The sequence below is a fragment of the Callithrix jacchus genome, chromosome 11, assembly GCF_049354715.1.
Source record: "Callithrix jacchus isolate 240 chromosome 11, calJac240_pri, whole genome shotgun sequence".
Classification (NCBI taxonomy): Eukaryota; Metazoa; Chordata; class Mammalia; order Primates; family Cebidae; genus Callithrix; species Callithrix jacchus.
This window is the reverse complement of record NC_133512.1, coordinates 2171159-2195994: the sequence shown is the minus strand read 5'-3', so window position 1 is coordinate 2195994 and position 24836 is coordinate 2171159. Positions and strand designations below refer to the sequence as shown.

The following is a 24836-nucleotide window of genomic DNA, read 5'->3' as shown; positions in this document are numbered from 1 at the left end:
GGTGTATATGTGCCACATTTTCCTAGTCCAGTCTATTATTGATGGACATTTGGGTTGGTTCCAGGTCTTTGCTATTGTAAACAGTGCTGCAATGAACATTCGTGTGCATGCGTCCTTAGAGTAGAACGATTTATAATCCTTTGGATATATACCCAGTAATGGGATTGCTGGGTCAAATGGAATTTCTATGTCTAGGTCCTTGAGGAATCGCCACACTGTCTTCCACAATGGTTGAACTGATTTACACTCCCACCAACAGTGTAAAAGTGTTCTTATTTCTCCACATCCTCTCCAGCATCTGTTATCTCCAGATTTTTAATGATCGCCATTCTAACTGGCGTGAGATGGTATCTCAATGTAGTTTTGATTTGCATCTCTCTGATGACCAGTGACGATGAGCATTTTTCATGTTTGTTGGCCTCATGTATGTCTTCTTTGCAAAGTATCTGTTCATATCCTTGGCCCACTTTTGAATGGGCTTGTTTTTTTTCTTGTAAATCTGTTTTAGTTGTTTGTAGATTCTGGATATCAGCCCTTTGTCAGATGGGTAGATTGCAAAAATTTTTGATACTCGTTTTTTTATAAATTTTCTGTACTGACACTTTTTCCTAGATGACGTCATGTGGACCTCCAGAAACAATATTTCAATAGAAACAATAAACGCCTGCTATTATAAAGTATGAAGGTGTGGCCAGGCATGGTGGCTCATGCCTGTAATCCCAGTGCTTTGGGAGGCTGAGCTGGGTGGATCACTAGGTCAGGAGTTCAAGACCAACCTGTCTAACCTCATCTCTACTAAAAATACAAAAATTAGCTGGGTGTGGTGGTGCTCACCTGTAATCTCAGTTACTCAGGAGGCTGAGGCAGGAGAATCACTCGAACCTGGGAGACGGAGGTTGCAGTGAGTCAAGATCACACCACTGCACTCCAACCTGGGCAACGAAGAGAGACTATGTCTCATTTAAAAAAAAAAAAAAAAAGTATGAAGGTGTTCAGGCCCTCCTAGGTAGAAATCTATACATACTTGGACCTGTGTTGATGTATCTCCTCTCTTATGACAATTACAGATCCTTTTTTCTGTGTCTGTGAGTCATCTGTCTATCTCATTATTAAAATTCTGTTCTTCCCAAACAGCATCAGGATACTGTATAATTCTGATACCAATTTTGCTTTGCTATATATCCCCTTCTATTTTCACTGTCACATAATTTTTTATTTTATATGCCCAGTGATGAGATACATGTATTCAAGTTTAATAAAAATACAAAATATTTTCATGGTAAAATATATAAATGAGATTTTGACACAGGTCATTAGAAGATAATCAAATCTGCTTTTTTGAAAGTGGTATGAGAAATTTTGTACATAAAAACACTTAAACTCATGACTGTTGTTATAAAATTAGGTCAATGCCAATAACTTCTTTTGAAATTTCTTTCTATAATTTAAAGTAACAGTATAGGCATACTTATCAGATAGTTAATATTAATTATGCATATAATAAGTTCAAATTGCAATTGTCACCTTGATTATATATGGATCTAAGACTCTTCATGAGATATTCATCTGACATAATACAAACAGTTAGTAAAAAGGTTGACCTAAACAAACAAATAAATGTTCCACAAATAGGCGAGGTGCAGTGGTTCACACCTGTAATCCCAGCACTTTGGGAGGCCCAGGACGGGGATTGCTTGAGCTCAGGAGTTTAAGACCAGCCTGGCCAACATGGTGAAATCCCGTCTTTACCAAAAATTCAAAATTAGCCAGGTGTGGTGGCACGCACCTGTGGTCCCAGCTACCTGGCGGCTAACGTGGGAGGATCACTTGAGCCTGGGAGGCAGAGGTTGCAGTAAGCCATGATCACACCACTGCACTCCAGCCTGTGCGACAGAGGGAGGCCTTGTCTCAAAAGAAAAAAAAAAGTTACACAAATAAATCCCCATCATCCACAGAAGAGAAGATAGTATTACCAACATCAAATTCCCATAAAATTAAAAACCCTTCTTTTAGGCCGTAGTTGTAAAACTCCTTCAACAAATGCTTTGTGGTCAGAAACATTTTTAAGTAGCCAAGTGTTCAGGCTGTGACGCAGCACGGCTCTGAATACTTTTCATGAGTCACTTCTTTTCAGATCATCCTTTCATTACTCTCTTCTTCATTCATTGGTTCATTCATTCACTCAACCAGCATTCACTGAAAACCAACTCACTGCCAAGCATGAAGAAACCGAGTAATGGTGGTCCCCATATGAAAGAGGAAACATCTTTCTATAAGCCAATTCCCTGGAGAAAACATCGGCTGGAGAAGGTAGCTCTCCCCAAAGACTTGAAATGGGAATGGTCCTAACGACTACACAGAACTCCAACCCCAGCCACAGAAAAAAACTTACTTTAGGAGTGAAGACCTATTAAAGCTCATATTGCAAGACAAAGGGCCTTGTTTTCATGCTACACGGCTTACTGAATAAACTCCAGCTAACACTGCTATTCAGTTAGCTTATCTTTAGGACACCAGACTTGCTAGAAGTAACTAGGTTTTTATGGGTTAATGAAACTCTGTGTGGTCTTCTTTGGGCTAGTGATACATGAGCATCACTTGGAGGTTCAAATGGTTTAAGAATCAGATTTGCCAAAACTCAAGGTTCATTAATCCACTTGAATATTCTGAACGTAAAGTAATATATACTTCTACTCCCAATTGGATTTCCTGAGCTCAAATGTGATATATCCTTGAAAAAAATTATACAAAATAGGCACGAATTTTCGTGAAGTATATACAAGCTGAAAGAAAGCTATGAATTTGGGGGAAATAACATGAGAAAAGTAACAATAATCTTCCTAAAGGCAACATATAACTATTGCTTTGCTAAGTATTTTAGCATTTAAAGACAGGCAGAGGTAGCCTGGACAAAAATTATTCCGATTTTAACAAAATTTAACTTTTCTTAAGAGAACAGTTTTTAGACACTAAGTAATTAAGGAATGAAGAAATAAAAAAGAGTTAAGACAAATAATTGATCCAAAAGTACTATAAGGACTGTGAGTTTGCTGATTAAAAGTAAAGAATTTACTATGAATTCTATGCTAGTAAACGCAAATTCTATCTGATAAAAATATCAAGACAGAAATGAATAGTATTTATAAGGTCTGCTGTGAGGCAAGCACGAATAAATAAAAATTGTTTTATGATATTTCATATGATTTAAAGAAAACTTTATTTTCCTTTGTACCCTATTTTAAATTTTAACTACAAAAAATGGTATATTTAGTGAACTGAAATTAGCACAAATAACTAATACTTTTTTCTTTAAAGTAATTTTTGAGTAGAAAATAGCAGTACACATTTCCATTTCTGGCAAAGACGTTAACAGTCAGGACAAAAAGGCATAAAAGCAAATATACAGGGTTAATGGGTCAGCTGTTATAACTATATTCCTTACTTAAAACGTGATTCATTTCAGTGACACATAAAGAAGTCCCTATGCTTAATTCTGTCATAAAAACATTTCTACACCAACACAAACACTGAGAAAATGTTCTGATCTTAGAGTATGTCTGCCTGGGCATTACTTCTATCATACCACTATGCCACACACACCAAAAAAGTTTTTTTCTCTCGTTCTGCAATCTTAGTTTTCTTTCATAAAACTGTAAAACGTTCTAAATTTTGCTTTTTTTAATGATGATTCTTTAGTGGCTGCAGTAGTTGTAGTGATGTCAGTTACACTAAAGAACAACAGATGGGTTGAAAGGAAGAACAAAGCATTTCCTACCATCTGGAAGCCTGCAGATATTTTGAAAAAGCAGTCAGATAACTTCTTTAATGCATCCCTCCATTATTCTCCATGTGATTATGTTTTAATTTTTCGTGTATTTGACTTAAATGTTAAGTGCTCTGGATTTTGTCTCCATATAAACTGTGTTCCAGCTGCGTACTCACTCACACACCAGCCCCACGCTGCATTCACACAGCATGCACAGAGTTAAGGTTTTGGAAAGTGGAGGGCTCTACCTAACTACAGGACCTTAATAGATATATTTGCTTGCTTCATCATTAGTTAAGTTTTACAAAAGGCAAGAAGCAGACTTTCGACATTCCTAAATGCTTGAAGTTATTGCAAAATTCATTCCTAAATGTGAACTACAGACATTGAGAATCAGATCATTTCCTTCCAAGAAATTTTTTTTTTTTTTTGAGACAGTCTCTGTCACCCAGATTGGAGTGCAGTGGTGCGATCTTGGCTCACTGCAACCTCTGCCTCCTTGGATTCAAGCGATTATCCTGCCTCAGTCTCCCAAATAGCTGGAACTACAGATGCACACAACCACGCCTAGCTAATTTTTGTATTTTTAGTAGAGAGGAGGTTTCACCATATTGGCCAGAATGGTCTCGATCTCTTGACCTCATGATCCGCCTGCCTCGGCCTCCCAAAGTGCTGGGATTACAGATGTGAGCAACTACGCCAGGCCCCAATAAAACTTTTAAATGTTCAATTAATATGAATTGTCACTACCCATTTAAAATTTGAAAGTAACAGGATGGAATAAGAAGATGAGAGAAATGGAAATAAATATAAGTGAAAGATAAAAAGTAGTATATGAAATGTTGCATCCAAAAGCAAACAGTACCATTTTTTCAGTATTTTGACTACTGAAATACCAGTAATTCCTAATTTACAAACAATAACTTTTCCTTTAAGTAAAAAGAAAAAAGAAATCGTTTTACATAACACTGTCCTTAAAATCCTTAACAATTTATCTTCCATTTGTTATTCACTCCAAACAATTTATGTTTAAATCTAATGCATCTAAACTAAGTTAGATTTAAATGAAACAGCCTTGGCAGCATCATTCGTTTTCCAAAGACCCAAGTTGATTTTTAGAATGCCTGAGACTTTCTAAAAAATATTTAAGGGACTCATCCAGACCCTTCCATCCCTCAGTTTCATACTCCAAAAGGAATAACTTTGGTTTTAGGCTTCTATTTTCTGGTTTTCACAGGTGTTTACCCTAACAACTCTAAATAATATAAGACTTATTAGATAGAATATTGGCTAACACTAATCTGAAAAGGAAATAATTATCTTAGAGAAGGAAAAGGTACCAGAGTTTTTCAGTAAAAGCAAAAAATGTTGGGACTTCCAGCAATATGGTGGACAAATACTCTGCAGGGTCCTACCATACTCTGCTTTTCTATTTTGTAACACTAACTCACTTAGTCTATAATTAGCTGCTTACATGTTTGCTTATGAACTTGGGTATGTTCTTTGATCTCTCTATGCCTCAGTTGCATCATCTGTAAAATGGGGATAACAATAATAGTAATAACAGTAACTGTTTTAGAATTAAATATGTTAATATGTCCAAAGCATTCAGAATAAATACTGCCTGGTATATAATAATACAAATGGCGATTATCATCATATGAACCCCTATAACAGTGTTATTGGGAAACAACATGTTACTCATTAGCCAATAAATGTATGCTCATAAAATAGCTTCATAATATATACTTCATGCTAACTATCAACAAATACTAAAATACTCTTGTTTGAAAACATTTGAACACAAAAAGTAATTTTTTGATGAAACACAAGGGGGAAAAGAGTACTAAGTCTTCACTAAGCAAAGTTTTATCTAGCCAAGTTGTTTCAAGATTAGAACATAAGTGCTAATTATTAATAGAATATAGTTCATTATGTTACATTATTCTACATTAATGAATTCTCATAATAACATTTTGTCATCTTGTACTTGATTGAAACTGTTAGTCTTCCCAATGCACCGCAATGTAGCAGCCTCTCATTGTGAGGTATCACTCAGCGTTTTTTGTCTCACAACCGAGAGAATTAAGTAGTGTGGACACAAAAAGGGTGAGCTTGAAGCAAAAGTTTAATAAGCAAAAGAAGAAAAGTCTCTGACATGAAGACAGGGACTGGAAGAGGGTTGCCATTTTTACAGTTGAACGCAAAGGCTTTTTATAAGAAACCAAAGGAGGGCTGAGTGTCTTATGTGAATAAGGTATGAATTTCTGGTAGCTCCACTCCATTCTCCTAGTGTGTATGTGGGTCCTTAGTTTGAGTTACTCAATATTGCATTGTGTCCCTTATTGCACATGTGTCAGGAGACAGAATTTTCCATTGTGGGCATGTCTAGGCAAGTCACCTGTGTACCTTTTCTTATCTGTGCAGCTGTGGGCATGTCTTAGACAAGGCCCCCGCTGTGCAAGTTCCCTTATCTGTGCCCATGGCTTGATTTTTCAGGCTGTTCTTTTATTTGAAATAATTTAAGCAAGGACCCACCCTAACTGCCTGCTTCACCAGATTCTTCCTTTCTCCTCTCTCAAAACAATAACATTTTAACCTTAAATTAGTTCAGTTTTCTTCTATAGTCTTAAATATTATGCACACAAAATATTATACGGGTATCTACCCTTTTTTAGCACATCAATAAAGCAGGTAGCAACTCTTTTTTACACTTATTTTAAATAGCAAACTGCACTTCAGTGAACAAAAGTCAGTGGATTTCCTCTATCTAAAGGCAGGAAAAGTACTGAATACAGTTCCACGTTTTAGAATATGTGGGAATCCCCACAATCTGTTAACTGGCAGGTTCAGTTGATCAGATAACCTAGAGTTAAAGACCTATTGTATCAGGTGAGATTTAATTTACCCACAAGTTTCAAGCTAGAGTTCCAAAAAATGTATCACTTAAATGATATGATTATTTATCTGTTTTACTTTTCAACCCAATTTTAAGTAATTTCAATTAATACTGTTCTCTTGAAATGTAAAAATGCACCATCACTCTCTTAAATATTTTGTCTTATGATGTAGAGAATTTACTGAAATTTTGAAAATATTAAACCTGATGTGTTAATGATTTAGACAGTTTTGAATAAGCTACCGATGCAGCTCTTTGCAGAAATTAAGAGTCTAATGATGAAATGAGCCAGTGCATAACAAGCAATAAAAATCTTGCATTTCCTTTTGATTCTAATTTTTAAGTCATCTAACATTAGCCTGTGCAGTAAAAGTTATATATTTACACTCTTCTTTAATTCTGATATTTCCAATTTGTGCTCCAAAGCTAGTTCTGAAACACAGGTCATACACTACTTAACAGAAAAAAGGAACAAGTCTACCCAAAGTTCTGAAAAGATCTTCTACAAAGAGTTCAGGAGCTCATAAATATTACGTTATCCAAAAAAAAAAGAATCTTTTTTCCCTTTTCCTTTTTATATTACAGTAAGCAACTAAGAAAATATAAACTTTTTCCTCTGGGAAATAGAGATATAGAGGTATTTCTCTTTTTTTATTTTGGTGATAACTCAGATTTGCATTCCAATGCTAGTACTAAAAAACAGGCCATACGCTAACTAACAAAATAAAGGACTAAGTCCAACCAAAGTTCTAAAGTTCAAAATTCTTCTGCAAAGAGCTTAGCAGCATATACACTTATGCTACTGCCCACTCCCACAAATCACTGTTTCTCTTTTATGTTCTACAGTAAGTAACTAAGAAAATATAAACTTTTTCCTCTGGGAAACAGAGATATTTCCCAGGATTCTCAGGAACCCATAAAAATAAACTAATTCTATCTTTGAAACAAGAGAGAGTAAAATTTCAGTTATCAGAAGGGTCCACCATCTGAAGTGAGGAGAAAAAAAAAAGTTAAATCACATGTATTTTCTAAGAAGAATGAACGCAAAGTCACTAACCTAAGAGAACGATCTCCGGGACCAAAGGTCCAAGAAGGTATGTGCTTAGTGAAAGGCAAACCCTCCATAACCAGTGAAAAGCAAGCAATTTTCTGTTGGCTACAACCCTACTGAAACTGAATCCCCCATATATAAATTATGGGATATAGAATCAGGAACCCAAAACACAAAAGCACTTTTCCTACCGGTGCAGATTAATTTCTTTGAGATTGAGAGTTTCATTTTTAAGAGATGTTCACAGTCTCGATGACAGTACGTCTAAAGAAGTTTTTCAGTGGAAATGTGTGGTAATAAGTAGAATTCTACCACTGAAACATTTAATTTATAAAACAGAAAATCATAAACCCAATTGGCATTGTAACTGCAACTACTTATACTTGGCTACACAGTGTTTCTAATATCTATGCCAGGCAAATTAAATAGACTTACTATGGAATGTAACTAAATCAGACAATCTGAAACTGTAATTATTATGATATTGTTCAAGAGAATGGAGGATGCTGTGTTTTACATTATTACATTAAAAATAAAATGATCATGAAAACATGAGCCAAGCAGAAAACATATAACTTTTCATAAGGAGCATTTTTCTGATAATTATAACCTGGACTGACAAATAAAAATAAAGATATGGCTTTTTAATCTATTTAATGATTGCTACAAGGTCTTTTCCATGTAAATAAAACACTTATCAAAGTAGCCATAATACAGTTTATGAAAGTAGCATACCAAACAACAGGCCATACGTCAATAATGGTTTAGCCACATGATGCAAGGACATAATAAGCACAGTTCTTGTGCTTCTCCCGTTTAAGTCCACTCAATACAATATCTAGGGTTCATCTCACAGAGACCTCTGATCTTACGTAATGGAAATAAATGCATGCAAGTAATGATGACCATCAAAAATCACGCAACTAATTTTATCCCTAAAATCCTTCAATGAGATTGACATAGTTTGTCTAGATTATGTTTATAGAGGTGCCAATAATAAGAGGAAGAAAAAATAGACTAGCTATGACATAATTCTGTTCTTTCATCCCCCATAACTCATGTTAAGTTACCGTGTACCACAATGCAGTAGCAGATTCACTAGGCCCTAAAGCAAAGCTCTCCTCTTTTGATAGGAGCCCATGAAAGCCAGGACTTCTGCCACTCTAACATTTCTGCTTATAAACTCACTGCCCCATTTGATTCAGAACCCCAAGTTCTACATGAATCAGAAAACTGCAGACATCTTGTTAGTAACCTACAATTGAAGCAACATATTTTATAAGTACCCTCTTGAGTCTTTCCAACCTCTACCACTGCCTGTGGCACCTCCACATTATCTATTGACTTCCATACAAAGGTAGCAAATTCTATAAAATTGTCCAAGTAAAGAACAGAGATAATTAATAGCATATTATATACGCAGAGGTAAAGCCCCAAAATAAACACCATAAACATGTTTCAAAGTAAGATGTCCTCGGTGCTAGTGACTCATGGGAACTGTAACTTGGCACATACTACATTGGTTAAAAGTAGCTAAGATAAAGGAAGAGGGAAGTGGCTGAGAGGAAGCACCTCAGTAGCCTAAAAAAAACTTCCACTGTAGACATAGAAAAGAGCAAAACCAGGGCTGTGGATGCTTAAAACACTGGGGTAGAACACAAATTTTACAAACTTTTCCAGAAAACAGAGAAAACAAATGACAAAGAAGTGAAAATTATGAGGAAAAATATAGCAGATATTGAGAACAGAAAATAAGTAACCAATGAAATGATCCCAGTTTTTCTGAAAGATTAAATCAAACACAACTGAAGGAATAACAAAAGATATAACATAGAAAAGCTTCCTTCAGCAGCAAAACAAATGGTTTAAACAGATTACATTCACTACATTGCCAAAAATATCAAGGAAGATATAATCATACAGATTTGTGGTGGCAAGTGTGGCATTTACAGGAAAAATGAAAAACATTCTACAAGCAATCAAACATAAATAACTGATTAGCTACCACAAAACAAAATCAGGTTGTCCATGGATTTTTCCTCAACAACAATAAAGACTGACAAAGAAAAAAATTCCAATCAAAGATAATACTACAAAACTTACCAAAAACAGCAGAAAGTACTACAATAACTACCACCTCCCAAAAAAGGGAAATTGAACGAGGAAATGACTACAGTCACAATCAACAAACTTTGAAGCCTAACAAATATCTTAAATTCTAGACCACATTAAGTTAGGACACCAAGAGCTGGCACCAACTCTGCGGACTTCAAGCAGAAGAGAGAGTCAGGTCCTAGACTAATGGAATGAGATCTAAGGGCGTGGGGGGATAAAGGAGAAGTGACATCAGAAAAACCAGAAGGGGAGCAAAAGATCTGGTCCTCCACCTGTGCTTTTATCAGCTTCCGAACCAGTGAAGACAGAAAGACAAGTGGCAGCCACTGATTCTTAGCACCAAGGACCTGTGATGGGGGCCTTTAGGGGCTTCTGTGAGACCCACTAGCCTCTTGACCCCTAAAAACCAAGGAAAATGGACCCCCAGGGCCAAAGAGTAAATAAACAGAGTGAGAAGGTGAAAAGATTTGGGTGATCTGAGCTCATGATCACCCTCCCTCAAAACTCCTCATACAATCCTGCAGCCAACTGTTGTCGCCATTTAAAAAATTAATCACTGCAAAATAAGGGATGTATGTGTGAAAACTGCAAAAAAAGGAAAGGGGTAGATATGAGGGAGACGAGAACAGAAACAAGACAGAAAATATCCATAGCAGGAACTTCCTAAACAAGCAAAAGAAGAATTCAGACAAAGAGTTACACCTTTATCAATGAAATAAATCATTTTTTCAATGTTTGGAAAACTCAAACAAAATATACATGGGATGAAAGCCACATTAGAAGCAACAACTAGAATATAAATGTTTTAATTAGAATAAGTAAACTAAAAACCAACTCAAGAACATGACAAATAGATGTGAAAAAAACCACAAAAATGAAAATCAAACAAATATACAAATAATTGACGAGGAGTAACGTTTTAATTCTTAAGGATTGAGAAATAGGTCAGACGAGCATTCAAACAGAAAAAGTAATTCATCCAACAAGATGCCATTTTTTTAAAAAATTAAGCTACCTTCAGACTTTTGTACAGCAACTTTCAAAACCAAATGAATGTCCAGAATTCCAAGGGAAGCTACGGTTATCTTCAAGTATAAAAGCAATATACAATTCTTAAACTAAAAACACTTACAAGGCTTTCTACAAAACCACAGGATGATTACAGCTAACCAAAAACGAATCAAGATAATTCAGAAATAGTAAAAGAACTAGTGGTAACCTTTGACTCCATTTAGATATATTAATAGGATGAAGGCACTATAGAAATTGTGATTACTAAAAATGTATGTCAATGTTTTAAATTTTGACAAAATGAACAATAGTATACCAATAATACCAGAATTTGGCAAGAAGAGAGGAAGAACACATAAGTATGCTATTTTCCTAATGTTTCACAACAGGAAGTCAATTGACATTGCCAAAATCTGAAATGCAGCTTTAAAAGACTAACGATATCAACCAAAAAGACATTTCTTCTATTCTTGTTTAGAGAAGTCTTTTAAAAACTAAAATATAATGTTGTAAATAAACATGTATAAAAAAATTCATATATTCCTTCCACCTCACCTATTTCCTTTTTCCGTAGAATATAATGAAATAAAATTATATTTAAAATTCATGGCCAAATGTGGTGTCTCACAACTGTAATCCCAGCACTTTGGGAGGCTGAGGCGGGTGAATCGCAGGGTCAGGAGTTCAACACCAGCCTGGTCAAGATGGTGAAACCCCATCTCTACTAAATACACAAAAAAAATTAGCCGGGCATCATGATGCATGCCTATAATCCCAGCTACTTGCGAGGCTGAGGCAGAGAATTGCTTGAACCTGGGAGGCAGGGGATGCAGTGAGCTAAGATTATACCACTGCATTCTAGCCTGGGCAACAGAGTGAGACTCTGTCTCAAAAAAAAAAAAAAAAAAAGCATATGGTCCTGCTTTGTAAATTGTATTCTGTGCCTAAATTTACACATGTGTACAGAAAAATATCAGGCTTGATATTTAAAAGTGCTAACAAATGTCAATTCTATTTGATAAGACTGAGGTAATTTTAGTAAAAAGCTATTTTTTTTTTGTACTTTTAAATAATACCCGAGTTTTTGAAACTGCAGTTCTACACTTTCTACAAAAATCACAAAGTCATTATTTTCTCTAAAGGCTATTTTAAAAACAAATAAGGGGCCAGGCATGGTATCTCATGCCTGTAATTCCAGCACTTTGGGAGGCCAAGGCAAGAGGGTCTCTTTAGGCTAGGAGCTCAAGACCAATCTGGGCAACACAGGGAGATCCTATCTCTACAAACCCTTTTTTTAATCTTCCAGGTGTGATGGCACGTACCTATAGTCCCAGTTACTTGTGGGGCTGAGGTGGGAGGATCACTTGGCCCAGGAGATCAAGGCAGCAGTGAGCCATGTTTGCACCACTGCACTCTGGCCTCGTCAACAAAGCCTGACCCTGTCTCAAAAATAATAATAATTTTAAAATTAAAAAAATAAGGAAGCATTCCTGGGAAAATTGAATGAATCTACTGAGAGATAAAGCATTGGCCAGGCACAGTAGCTCACACCTGTAATCTCAGCACTTTGAGAGGTCAAGGCAGGAGAATGGCTTGAGGCTAGGAATTCGAGACCAGCCTGGACAACATAGCAAGATCCTGTCTATACAAAAAGAAATTTTAATTAACTGGGTGTGATGACACCTGCCTACAGTCCCAGCTACTTGGGAGGCTGAAATGAGAGGATTGCTTAAGCCAAGGAGTTCAAGGCTACAATAAGCTATAATCACACCACTGAATTCCAGCCTGGGAGACAGAGTGAGACCTTGTCTCAAAAAAAAAAAAAAAAAAAGGCATAGACCACAGCATACCAATAACTAATATCAAAATGAACTCAAAGCAAACAAAAAAATATTAAGTAGAAACCCAAAAGAGGTCATTTATATGTACCAAAAAAATAAAATAGCTATCAGAAATATAAGCTGACTAACATAGAATAAGGATATCTAAACCAAAAATGCTTATTCAACAGAAAAATACAGTAATAAAAGACTAATATTCTACTCTTGAATTATAACAAATAGAGGAAAATATCAATAAAAATGCAAGGTGCTAAACATCAGAATCTATACCTCATGCAATTGCCAGGAATATCTACAAGCTTTCTGTGGAATGTAAGAATTTACAAAGAAAATCCTTAAATTACAGAATAGCAAAAGTATACAGGCTCACATTCTCTTTCTATAATACAAAACAAAAAAGACAAATAACAGCAAAACTTAAATAAAAAAAGTCACTTTGGAACTAAAAATATTTTGCTAATAAATTTGGTTTCAAGAAAAAATCCTTGTTCCCTCTATGAATCTGTGTTTTCATATTTTAAAAGGTTTTTCAACTAAAAGAACTTATAAGGTCTTTAGAGCCACACCTCTTCCCCTGACACATACAAACCACATTGACTTTTAAGTATTCAGGAAGCATATAACATATGTTCATCGTTCTCATTGATTATTCAGTGCAAAATGCAAAAGTAAATGGAATGTATTGTCTAGTTGGAGAGTTAGGAAAATCAAATAGCCATCACCAACATAATTATAAATGTGACAGAAATTGAGCTACATCTCGAAAATAGAAGCAATATGAAAATCCAGAAAAGATATGGGGGAAACATTTGGTCATCAATATTGTATCGATGAAAGCTAAAGAATAACATGTTATTGAGCACACATGTACATAAACATGGGAACAACAGACACTGTGGACTCAGAGTAAGGAGAGAGGGAGTAGTGTGGGTGGAACACCTACCCACTGGGTTCTATGCTGATTACCTAGGTGACAGAATCCACACCCCAAACCTCGGCATCACACAATATACCCATGTAACGAACTTGCATTTGCACCATTGTATCTAAAGTAAATGTTTAAAAATTTTTAAATAAGCTAGCAAATTTTTTAAAAAGAAAAAACTGTTAAGTAACCAACTTAAAGGAAATGACTATTGTGGACCTAGGCTAGGAAGAAAGACACTGAAGTACTAGAGCAAATGTTCATACTGCAGACTGACCTGCAGTGAGATTTGAAAGCTGGCCGTGAGCTGCCAGCTAAGGTTTAGAGCGGTTCTCATCTCTGTGAAGTTTCATTCAAATAGACTTTCACGTGCAGACACATTTGATATCTCCAGAGACAGTAACATGACTGATAAATAATGATATTTATTTGCCACTTGAGAACCTGAGCACAGCAGAAGATGCTGCGCCAGGCTCCCCTAGCTACTTCATGCAATGAGAGGTAAATAGTAACAGCCAAGAATTTAAAGATTGGCAGTCAGACTCTTCTGATTCTGTAATCTGTGTATTGATTGCACCTTCCCATAATCTGACGTACAACAATTAAAAATAATTACATAAAAAACAGTTTAACCAAGAAAGATTTAATCTGAAAAGGAAGAAGAAAACACAGACTTGGAACTGGTAGGTAATAAACAAGGTAGAGGGAACTAAAGCTGCCAAGTAGGCAGGAGTGGAAGGAAAAAAGGCATCTTAGACTCTGAGCAAAATGCTGCCATTAAATATAATTGCATCAACTTGATCCAAATCCAACATTTCACTGAAAAGAGACACATTCAAAAAGCAACAATTTCCTTCATAAATAAACACATTTAGCCAAGGAAGCTTCTACCAAAAAGGTTTAACCCTAAAGGTAATAAAAAGCAAGAGAAAATGAATTTCAGAACTCTCAATTTCAAATAACTTCTGAATATAAATATACGGGCTGAGCACTATGGCTAACATCTGTAATCCCAGAACTTTGGGAGGCCAACGTTGGAAGACTGCTTGAGACCATAAGTTCAAGACCAGCCTGGCCAACATGGTGAGACCTCATCTCTACAAAAGATGAAAAAATTAGCCAGGTATGGTGGCATATGCCTATAGTTGTAGCTACTCAGCAGGCTGAGGCAAGCAGCACAAGTTCAAGGCTGAAGTGAGCATGAAGTGAGCATGAAGTGGAATGCATCATGCCAATGCATTCCAGCCTAAGCAGCCGAGCAAGACCCTATCTCTAAAAATAAATAAACAGACAAGCTATAGCTAAGTGAGTAATGACTACCTTTAAAATCCTAACAGAGGATAATATTGATTTGAGTAATAACTCTCTCTCCCACATGGTATGGCTAGACTTGCGTCAATTAAATGCTCTCTCTACTGCAATGTCGTGAATTGATTTTGTTTATACAGTGAGCAGGAAGAACTCATCAGGCAGTTACAAATTTTGGGGCTCATCCAGGATCCATCCTTGCAAATGTCCGCCCATGGTTCGTCAGCCTCCCGCCAGTGTAACAGATCTAGAGGTAAGCTCTGGCAACTGCTCCTTTCTACCGAAGGCCATCTCTGGCACTGTACCTGCTGGTGAGGCACTGTCGACTCATAGGGCATGGATCTAATCGCAGTGAAGAAATAGTCCTGGAACATGTCTGAAATGCCTCTTCATCACATCCAAAGGCCTAACCCATCTGCAATGCCACCTCCTGATACGGGAAACAGCTGCTGACCCAAATTCCTCTAGTCTCAGGACTGGGAAGCTAAAAAGATATGGGATGGTTTGTTTAAACTTGCTCTTTCCTGTTTATCTGAATTATTTCTCACAATCTACTCAGAATCCTATAGTCTGCAGTTCACTTATGTGCTATGCTAAAACTGTAGGTGAGAATGTTAGCATCTTTGTCATGTAAGCCTTGGAACCCCAACCAGGCACCTGTGAGTACACGCAGACAGCTGCAAAGCAGTTCCACTGCTCTTACCCTAGGGGCAACCCACACCCCAACTATGACATTAGGAAGAAGTTAGAGCAGTCCTCACCCTTTTCCCATCTCATAACTTACACCTCATGATTGACACGTGCTGATACTCAAAGAGCGCAAGTGAAACAGCCTTTGCAAAAATTATCAAAGTGAGAAAATTATGGCACTAGGAGAGACATGACCTAGCCTGCACCCCTGTAGCCTCTAACCTTCAAGCTCCCTTAATTATTCCCAGGCTTAGACTAGGCTACCTTTGGGAAACATTTAGTTTATAGTTTAAGTAAAAATAGTCCTTCCCCAAAACTCAACTGTCTTTATAGAGCTAATGAGAGACCACCAGGCTAGGAGGATAGAGAAGCCTACATTTTGCTAAGTTGCAGACATTAACAATTGCCAGCCATTATTCCAGAGGTCACAAGATGGGCAACGTCCCCCAATAGTCCTGCAGATAGAATCACTATTGTAGAACCTAACAGTGGCCTTGTAAGACACCTTTACAGGTTTTCTGCATGTCTGAAACTAATGATGGTTCCACCTGGACCCACCAACTGCTCCCGTGGTCCCACCCAGAAGAGATTCAGCACGCAAGAGGGTAATTTCCCACTCCCCTATGATTGCACCTTCCAAACAGTCACCAGCAAGCACCCATTGCCTTGCCACCCTTAACTCTTCCCTCAAACAACTTTTGAAAAACCCCTAATCTGTGAACCTTCAAGGAGAATGATTTAGGTAATAAGTCCATCTTCGGTGTGGTGTGGCTGGCCTTGCATCAGTTAAACTCTTTCTCTACTGAAATACCGTGAATTGATTTGGTTTACGCAACAGGCAGAAAGAACCTGTCAAGGCTTATAGTATCTGGCCCACGATATGTTCAGCTGTCTCCAGAAAAATATTTGTCCAATTGTTCCTCATATAAAAAGGGGAACCAATTACCTACGCAGCCATTGGGCACTGGATGTGTTTGTTGGCAAGATCAAAAATGTGGGGCTGTAAGAATGGTTAAGAAATGGGAAAAAGAGGAGCACTGAAAACCCAAGTGCTGTGATTTCTCATCACATTAAAGTAACAATGAGACCCTCACATACTCACCTGGCCTTCTAAAGTGTCAGCACCGGCTCCCTCGGGCCTCTGCAGGATAAACATACTCAGCCCTTGGAGATTTGCTACCTCTGTGGCTCACAGACACAATCTCAGAGCCACAGTCTGTCCCAGGTGATGACAATGGGAAGAAGGACAACACCCCAACTGCTGCAACTACAGCACAGAATGGATCTTCGCAGGTGGGCTGCAGCTGAACATCACCTGCCAAGTCTGCCATGGAGTTTCCACCACAACAGACCCCTTCGGGGACATTGGCTTAGATCTGCCTGGCTCTTCTGCCATCTTGTGGCCCGTGAAGTCAGGAAGTGAAGGCAGTATGGTGAATGGGGAAAGCCACATGTCGGGGAGCACCACACCTTACGGACTGCCTGCAAAGGTGAGAAGCCCACCAGCACTCCCGTGGCAAGGAAGTATCTTCCTATAGGAAGGTGCTGTTGATCAGGACCAAACCAGGGCTTTTATTTCACATGCTATCCAGGACAGAGCCTTGAGAAAAGACGTGGCATTAGCCTGAAGTTGGCCGCAGTTGCTTTTGCCAGTTTGTGCTGGTTTTTTTTATTTTTTCTTTTTTTACCAGATGACTAAATACTGGTGTTCACTAGCTTTGCGTTGTGTAGGGTATCTGTAACACCAGCTACTGTTTCAACGTCCCGCATGTAAATGATCTGAGAGCAAAAGAGCAAAACTGGAAGCTCCCTTATCTTTTGTGGTTAATAACCTAGACCACAGTGCGAGCTAAGAGCTGAGTGCTTTCCCATAGTCCATGGCCTTTTTTACATGTGATTAAAATATAGTTGTGGTGTTCTGTACTTACAGTCATTTTTGAAATTGTCCATTTACTGCTTCAGTCTGGATAAGTAATAAGATTTAAGATGTGATTATTATAAAATGTATTTAAATAGCTGTAGCATACAGCTTACAATTGTAGAGAGAGCAGAAAACCTTCCTAAATTTTATGTTAATTGAGTCTAGTGTTTTAAAGTGTTTCCTTTGCATGTATTAATTAAAGGTTATTGCAGAAGAAAAAAAAAAAACCCTAGTAGAAATTACAATGAAAACACAGTCTAATGCTATCTTATGTGTTAAATTATGTTTAAGAATAAGAAAAATTGAGGCCTCCAAACTGGTCCAACCTCTGCCTGTTACCCAGTTCCAACGTTGCTTCCACATTTTCAGGTATCTTTTCAACAACGACGAAAACAATTTACTGTATTAATCTGTTTTCATGCTAATGATAAATACATACTTGAGACTGAGCAATGTACAAAAGAAAGAGGTTTGCTGGGCACAGTGGCTCATGCCTGTAATCCCAGCACTTTGGGAAGCCGAGGCAGGCAGATCACAAGGTCAGGAGATTGAGACCATTCCGGCTAACATGCTGAAACCCTGTCTCTATTAAAGATACAAAAAATAAAAATAGAAAAGAAAAGAAAAAGATACAAAAAAATTTAGCCTAGCATAGTGGTGCACACCTGTAGTCCCAGCTATTCAGGAGGCTGAGGCAGGAGAATCGCCTGAACCCAGGAGGTGGATGTTGCAGTGAGCAAGATTGCACCACTGCACTCCAGCCTGAGTGACAGAGCAAGACTCCATCTCAAAAGCAAAAAACAAAACCCAAAAAATTAATGAAAGAGGTTTAATATGGATTTACAGTTCATGTGTCTGGGGAAGCCTCACATTCATGGCAGAAAACAAGGAGGAGCACGTCACACCTTACATGGGTGATAGCAGGCAAAGAAGAAGAGCTTGTGCAGGGAAACTCCCCCTTGTAATACCACAAATCTTGTGAGACCCACCCACAACCATGAGAGCGCCATGGGAAAGACCTGACCCCATGATCCAGTTACCTCCCCCTGGGTCCCTCCTACAACGTGTGGGAATTAAAGATGAGATTTGGGTAGGGACAGAGCCAAACTGTATCAGATGCATATTCTTGCTTTCCTGCTGTATTGTGTCATTATCCTCAAATAAACTGTATGTTTATAAGCACTCTCAAAAAAAAAAAAGAATAAGAAAAATCTTCAGTTGAACAATTAGAATTTATTGTTATATATTGATTGTGGAAAATACTAATGGCAATATTTGGGTTTAATTGTTTATAACTATCATCTTGCAAAACCCATGAGAAATAGGAAGATTCACTCACAAGTACCTAGAATAAGATGATAGGCTGCTTTTGAACATAAGCATCACGATGCACACTATATGAAAATTTGGTGTTTTACTCATAATAATGTTTCAGTTATTATTGACCCTTAACTTCCCTGAGTATGGGTGACTCTTGAAATGGTGACATCCCTTGTACATAATGTATGTGTAAAATATATATATATTTCAACTAAATGTTCTCAATAAAATCTTTCTACCCATCATTCTCCTGTGCTCAAAATGCACACCAAAATCCCAATAATGTTTAAGTATTTAAAGATATTGGCTCCTGAAGGGCATGAAGATTACAGGTCAAAATGAGCCTCATCACTACCAGTGTGGATCTGTCTTTTAGCAACTGAATTGTCACTCAGGGGGCCAAAGAAAACAGTTCTTGGATGAATATATAGACTCCTTCAAGAATTACTCTTCCATAAAAGAAATATTTGACGTTGACCTGCTGGCAACATGTTTTTCCTGTTCTAAATCCTTATAGGTAAATCTGATACAAAATGTCTGGTGGGCATGAATATTCTGTGAAGCTTAAAAAGACCATGTGACGGACATTGCAAAACTCAATCTCAAAATTTTTAAATTGTTTTCCAGATACAAAATAACTATAACTTGTGTTATGTGCACAACAATTAAATTATATGATTTTTTTCTCATAAAACATAAGAAAGCAACATCTTTTTAAAATATTCAATGTATTCAAAACACTGTTTCCATCTTCCAAGTTCAGGCTTTAGATTAAACATTGATGCAAATATGAATACCCTTCATTGATCTTCAACAATAATATTATACTTAACCCCTTAATAGGAGAGGACAACCCCATCCTGATCAGATACTATAGGTGTCACTGAAGAATTCTGAATATGCCTTTAAATGCTCGATAAAATATTCTAAATAAGTAGAACTGAATACATCTGAGAATCTATGAAGCTTTATATGTTTGCTGATATTTTCAATTCCTAAACATAATCTGAGATGCTAAAAAGTTAGTCAGCATCTCACCTTTTATACTGATGACCTAGAAAAATTACTCACTTAGATGGTTCATTTCTGTCATTTTTGATAAATTTTGTAAATTTAATGTTAAAGTATGAATTGTTTTTCATTTTAAATGTAAAGTAGCCCCCACATAAAATCTAAACTGTGTAAACACATGATCATTAGCAATTCTGCATCACGGGACATAAGAAGGTCTGAAACAAGGTGAGATCTTATGATGATTAACAGTGTAATATTGTCACAGTCTATCAATAAACGATCTCTAAATGGGACTCATCAAATGTTAAAGAAATCTTTTTGTATTCTAAAGAATAATCTATCAAGTAAATCATTTTCTTGATATCTTCATCAGCTTTCACCCTTAATTTACTAAGGATATCTTGTTAGAAATATTAAATGAAAATGAATAATATCACTAATTATCCTTCCTTTTCAATAAAAGTTATATTTTAAGTTACTTATTATTGACGTTCACACTGCAATGTCACTTGCAATTTTTTAATAAAATCACTTGCCGCTATTTCATAGAACTTCTAGAAAATGTCTTGACTAACATCCTCTTTAAAAATAATGTTAAATTAAATCACTTACTGCAAACAGCCCACTCTTACTGCTACAGGAATGTGGGGAAGTTGGGTGGCCCACTTCAGTGTCACATCTTGATAAATATGCAATATGCTATTATGGTTTCCAATCAAAGTATTTATTGTCCCTTCAGAGACTGTAGGTTGAAGATACAGAAAAGAGACACTAAGAAAACAGTCATTTGAAAGAGCATGTCTCTGTTAGGAAATTTATAACACAAACTAATTCTAACATCCTGATTTTAATACATAAAGATTTTAAGTAATAAAACTTTTTTTGTAACTTTAATCTACCAGTATAAAAAAGAAAGGAATCATTTTACAGTCTTGGATGCTATAACTAGATAATTGCCAACATTTTTGCATTTCATCTAGATAGCATGAATTTCATTAATATGTAACACATTTAAGCTAATGATTTACTAGGCATTCACTACAGATAATTCATTGTATTAGACATTACAACTGTGCTTAAAAAAGAGTCTGGTGTTCTCTTGAATGCATCTTGAACAGCCACATTATGGAAAGTATTAATGTATGCCAGAGGCCAATTTTACAAGTCATTTTGTACAAAGTAAAATGACTGACAAAACCAAATGTGTGCTTTATATCAAACTTCTATTCAAACTCTGAAAGTTAAAATTTCCATTACATACTCAGTATTAAACTTTTCAAATATGTTTAAAATATGTGTATGAGTGTGGCTTTTTCTGGTGTATATCACGTAACCTTTTCATATGGAAGAGATGAAAGAAACTCTTTCTACACACCTGAGCAATATGGCAGAAAACAACTTGGGCTCCAATCAAGTTTCTTCATGAATCGAATTTGTCCATTATCCTTAAGGCAAAAAAAGTTTCTCTCACCAAGAACAAAAACAGAGGATGCTGACTGATTGAAAGAGACAATACATATATCAAGGGCTTGCTCTCCAATATTTAGAGTCCAATCCACCTACAAAGCAAAACTCAAGATCAATTTAGTTGCTAAAATGAGAACATATCAGTTATTTTCATATCAACCTAAGTTAATAAACTGCTTTACAACAAAGCAGAAATATAAAGATGGGCTAATCTCTTTCGTTTCTTTATGCATTTTTTTCTCACTATGACCATTTTTCCGACATTTTACAAGATGCTAATCAGTTTTGTTCCATGTCTTACCAGGTGATATTAGCTATTCTGCAGTTCAAAACACTAAACAACTTATCTGCTTCCATGAAAATATTGTGCTTAATTTGCAAATCAAATTTAATAATCTATAGAAACTATAGTCATTATTATTGTACATGTGTTTTTATATGACAACTAAAAACATATCAATATGCATATACAGAGTAGCCACGAAGCCACTAGAGAGCAGAGCAGAATATACGTAAGAGCTGCTCCAAAGTATCTTCATATTGCTGGGATACAGTTAATTTTCAATAAATGCTTCTTAAAGCAATGAAAGAATGAATGTAAAATGATGTATAAAATAAGAGCTTTTCAGGATTCATCTCCCACACAATTAATATTTCCAAGTCAGTCAGGAAAATGCAAAACAGCAAAAATATACCGTTTTGAAAAATACTGGCAGACAGGTATATATTTTTTAAGTTTTTCTTTTTTAAAAAAAATACAGAACACTTCACGAATTTGCATGTTATCCTTGCACTGGGGCCACACTAATCTTCTCTGCATCATTCCAATTTTAGTATACACGCTGCCGAAGCGAGCACTTTTTTTTTCAGTTTTTCTAACTTTTACTTTAGGTTCAGAGATACATAGGAAGGTGTGTTATATAGGTAAATTCATTTCACAGAGGTTTGGTGTACAGATTATTTTATCATCCAGGTACTAAGCGTAGTGTGCAACAGCTATTTTTTCTGATCCTCTCCCTCCTCCCACCTTTCACCTTCAAGCAGGCCTCAGTGTCTGTCATTCCCTTCTTTATGTCCCTATGTTCTGATTATTCAGATTCCATTTGTAAGTGAGAACATGTGATATTTGGTTTTCTGTTCCTGCATTAGCTTGCTAAAGATAATAGCCTGCAGCTCCACCCACGTTCCTGCAAAGGACATCTCATTCTTTTTATGGCTGCATAGCATTTCATGATGTATATGTAACACATTTCCTTTATCCAGTCTACTATTGATGGGTATTTCGATATTTTTTTAATTTGCTGAGGATTGTTTTATGTCCAATTGTGTGGTTGATTTTAGAGTATGTGCCATGTGGTGATGAGAAGAATAAATATTCAGTTGTTTTGGGATGGAGAGTTTTATACATGTCTATTAGATCCATTTAGTCAAGTATTAAATTCAGACCTTGAATATCTTTGTTACTTTTCTGCCACAATGATCTGTCTCCTACTGTCAGTAGGGTGTTGAAATCTCCCACTATTATTGTGTGGCAGTCTAAATCTCTTAGTAGGTCTCTAAGAAATTGCTTTATGAATCTGGGTGCTTCTATGTTGGGTGCATTATATTTAGGACAGTTGGATCTTCGTTAAATCAAACTCTTTCCTATTATGCAATGCCCTTATTTGTCTTTGTTGGTTTAAACTCCATTTTGCCAGAAATTAGGCTTGAAATTCCTGCTTTTCTCTATTTGCTTAATAGAGTTTTCTCTATCTCTTTATTTTCAGTTTACAGGTGCAAATAAAGCATGTGAGATGGATCTCTTGAAGACAGCATACCACTGTGTCTTGCTTTTTGATCCAGCTTGCCACTCTGTGTCTTTTAGTTGGGACATTTAGCCTGTTTACATTCGAGAGTAGTATTGATATGTGTAGATTTGATCCTGTCATTATGTTGTTAGCTGGTTAATATGCAGACTTATTTGTGTGTCTGCTTTATACTGTCATTAGTCTGTGTACTTCAGTGTTTTCTGTATTGGTTAATAACAGTCTTTATTTTCCATATTTAGTGCTTCTTTCAGGAGCTCTACTAAGGCATGTCTGGTGGTAACAATTTCCCTTCCCATTTGCTTGTCTGAAAAGGTCCTTATTTCTCCTTCACATATGAAGCTTAGGTTGGCTGGACATGACATTCTTGGTTGATGATTTTTTTTCTTCATGAATATTGAATACAGACCTCCAATCTCTTCTGGCTTGTAGGGTTTCTGCTGAAACGTCCACTGTTAGACTGATGGGGCTCCCTGTGGAGGTAACCTGACCTTTCTCTCTAGTTGCCTGTAGCATTTTTTCTTTCATTTTGACCTTAGAGGATCTGATGCTTTTGTGTCTTGGGGATGATCATTTTGCACAGTATCCTGCGGGGGTTCTCTGCATTTCCTGAAATTTAATATCAGCCTCTTTAATGAGGTTGAAGAATTTTTCATGGAAGACATCCTGAAAGAGGTTTTCCAGCTTCCTTGCTTTCTCCCCATCTCTTTCGGGGATGCCAATGAGTTACAAAGTTGGTCTCTTTGCATAATGCCAAATTTATTTTTGTTCATTTCTTCTTCTCTTTTATTTTTGTCTGACTGTCTTATTTCAGAAAGCCAGTCTTCAAGCTCTTTCCAGAAACAAAGATTAAGAAAGAGAGTCTCTCCACGGCTTGGTCTCTTCTGCCATTAATACTTCTGATTGCATTACGAATTACTGTAGTGTGTTTTACAGCTTTATCAAATCCAGTTAAGTTCTTTTCTATACTATTTTGTCTGTGAGTTCTTGTATTGTTTTACTGATTCTTGCATTTCTTGGATTAAATTTTGACATTCCCCTGAATCTCAATGGTCTTTCTTTCCTATCCATATTCCGAATTCTGTTTCTGTCATCTTAGCCATCTCAGTCCAGTTAACAACCCTTGCTGTAGAACTAGTGTGATCATTTAGAGGAAGAAAGACACTGTGGTCTTCTGAGTTGTCAGAGTTCTTGCATTGGTTCTTTTTCCTCTGTGTATGTGGGTGCTCCTTTACCTGAGGGGTAAATTGATCCTCTGTGTATGTGGGTACTCCTCTACCTGAGGTGTGAATTGAGTACAGTCAGTAGATTTCTTTTCCGGATGTTTTCAGAGGGCTGAAGCTTTCTGCAAGGTCTTTATTTGTAGCTAAATTCTTGCTTTTGGTTTCAAAGTGGGGTATGTTAACAAGTGTATTGGTCAGTGGGTAGGCTCTTGCTCACTCATGTGGCTCCTCTATATTTTCTCTTTTTTTTCTTTTTTTTTTTCAAGATGGAGTCTCACTCTGTTGCCCAGGCTGGAATGTGGTGGTGCAATCTTGGCTCACCACAATGGTTGCTGTCATGCTCCCTATCAATGCTCTGAAAGTGTGGGCTCTTCTCCCACTTGTGTGGCTGAAGATCACAGCTTGGTATGCCTAGGCTCCACTCTGCCTCTCTGGGGAGATCTCAGGCTTTATGTTCCCTCCCCAGCTTGGAGGCAGCAG

General features: G+C 36.8%; 1 protein-coding gene and 1 non-coding gene across 45 annotated transcripts in view; both read right to left on the bottom strand.

The window, feature by feature from the left end:
• The window catches only part of BBS9 (Bardet-Biedl syndrome 9), a 749186-nt gene that overhangs the window by 576631 nt on the left and 147719 nt on the right, over positions 1 to 24836 (bottom strand). For all 44 annotated transcript variants that reach the window (XR_013523801.1, XM_078342175.1, XM_054236977.2 and 41 more), the window contains 2 exons: positions 21237 to 21420; positions 20474 to 20603 (listed from right to left, as the gene is read on the bottom strand). Coding sequence is in view for 43 of the 44 variants with exons in the window: in XM_078342175.1 (XP_078198301.1) it covers positions 20474 to 20603; positions 21237 to 21420 (314 nt within the window). In the remaining variant the exon portion in view is untranslated. The remainder of the gene's footprint in view (positions 1 to 20473; positions 20604 to 21236; positions 21421 to 24836) is intronic.
• On the bottom strand, positions 22080 to 22186 carry LOC118143934 (U6 spliceosomal RNA). The gene has a single exon (XR_004728419.1). It is a non-coding gene; the product is annotated as a U6 spliceosomal RNA (small nuclear RNA).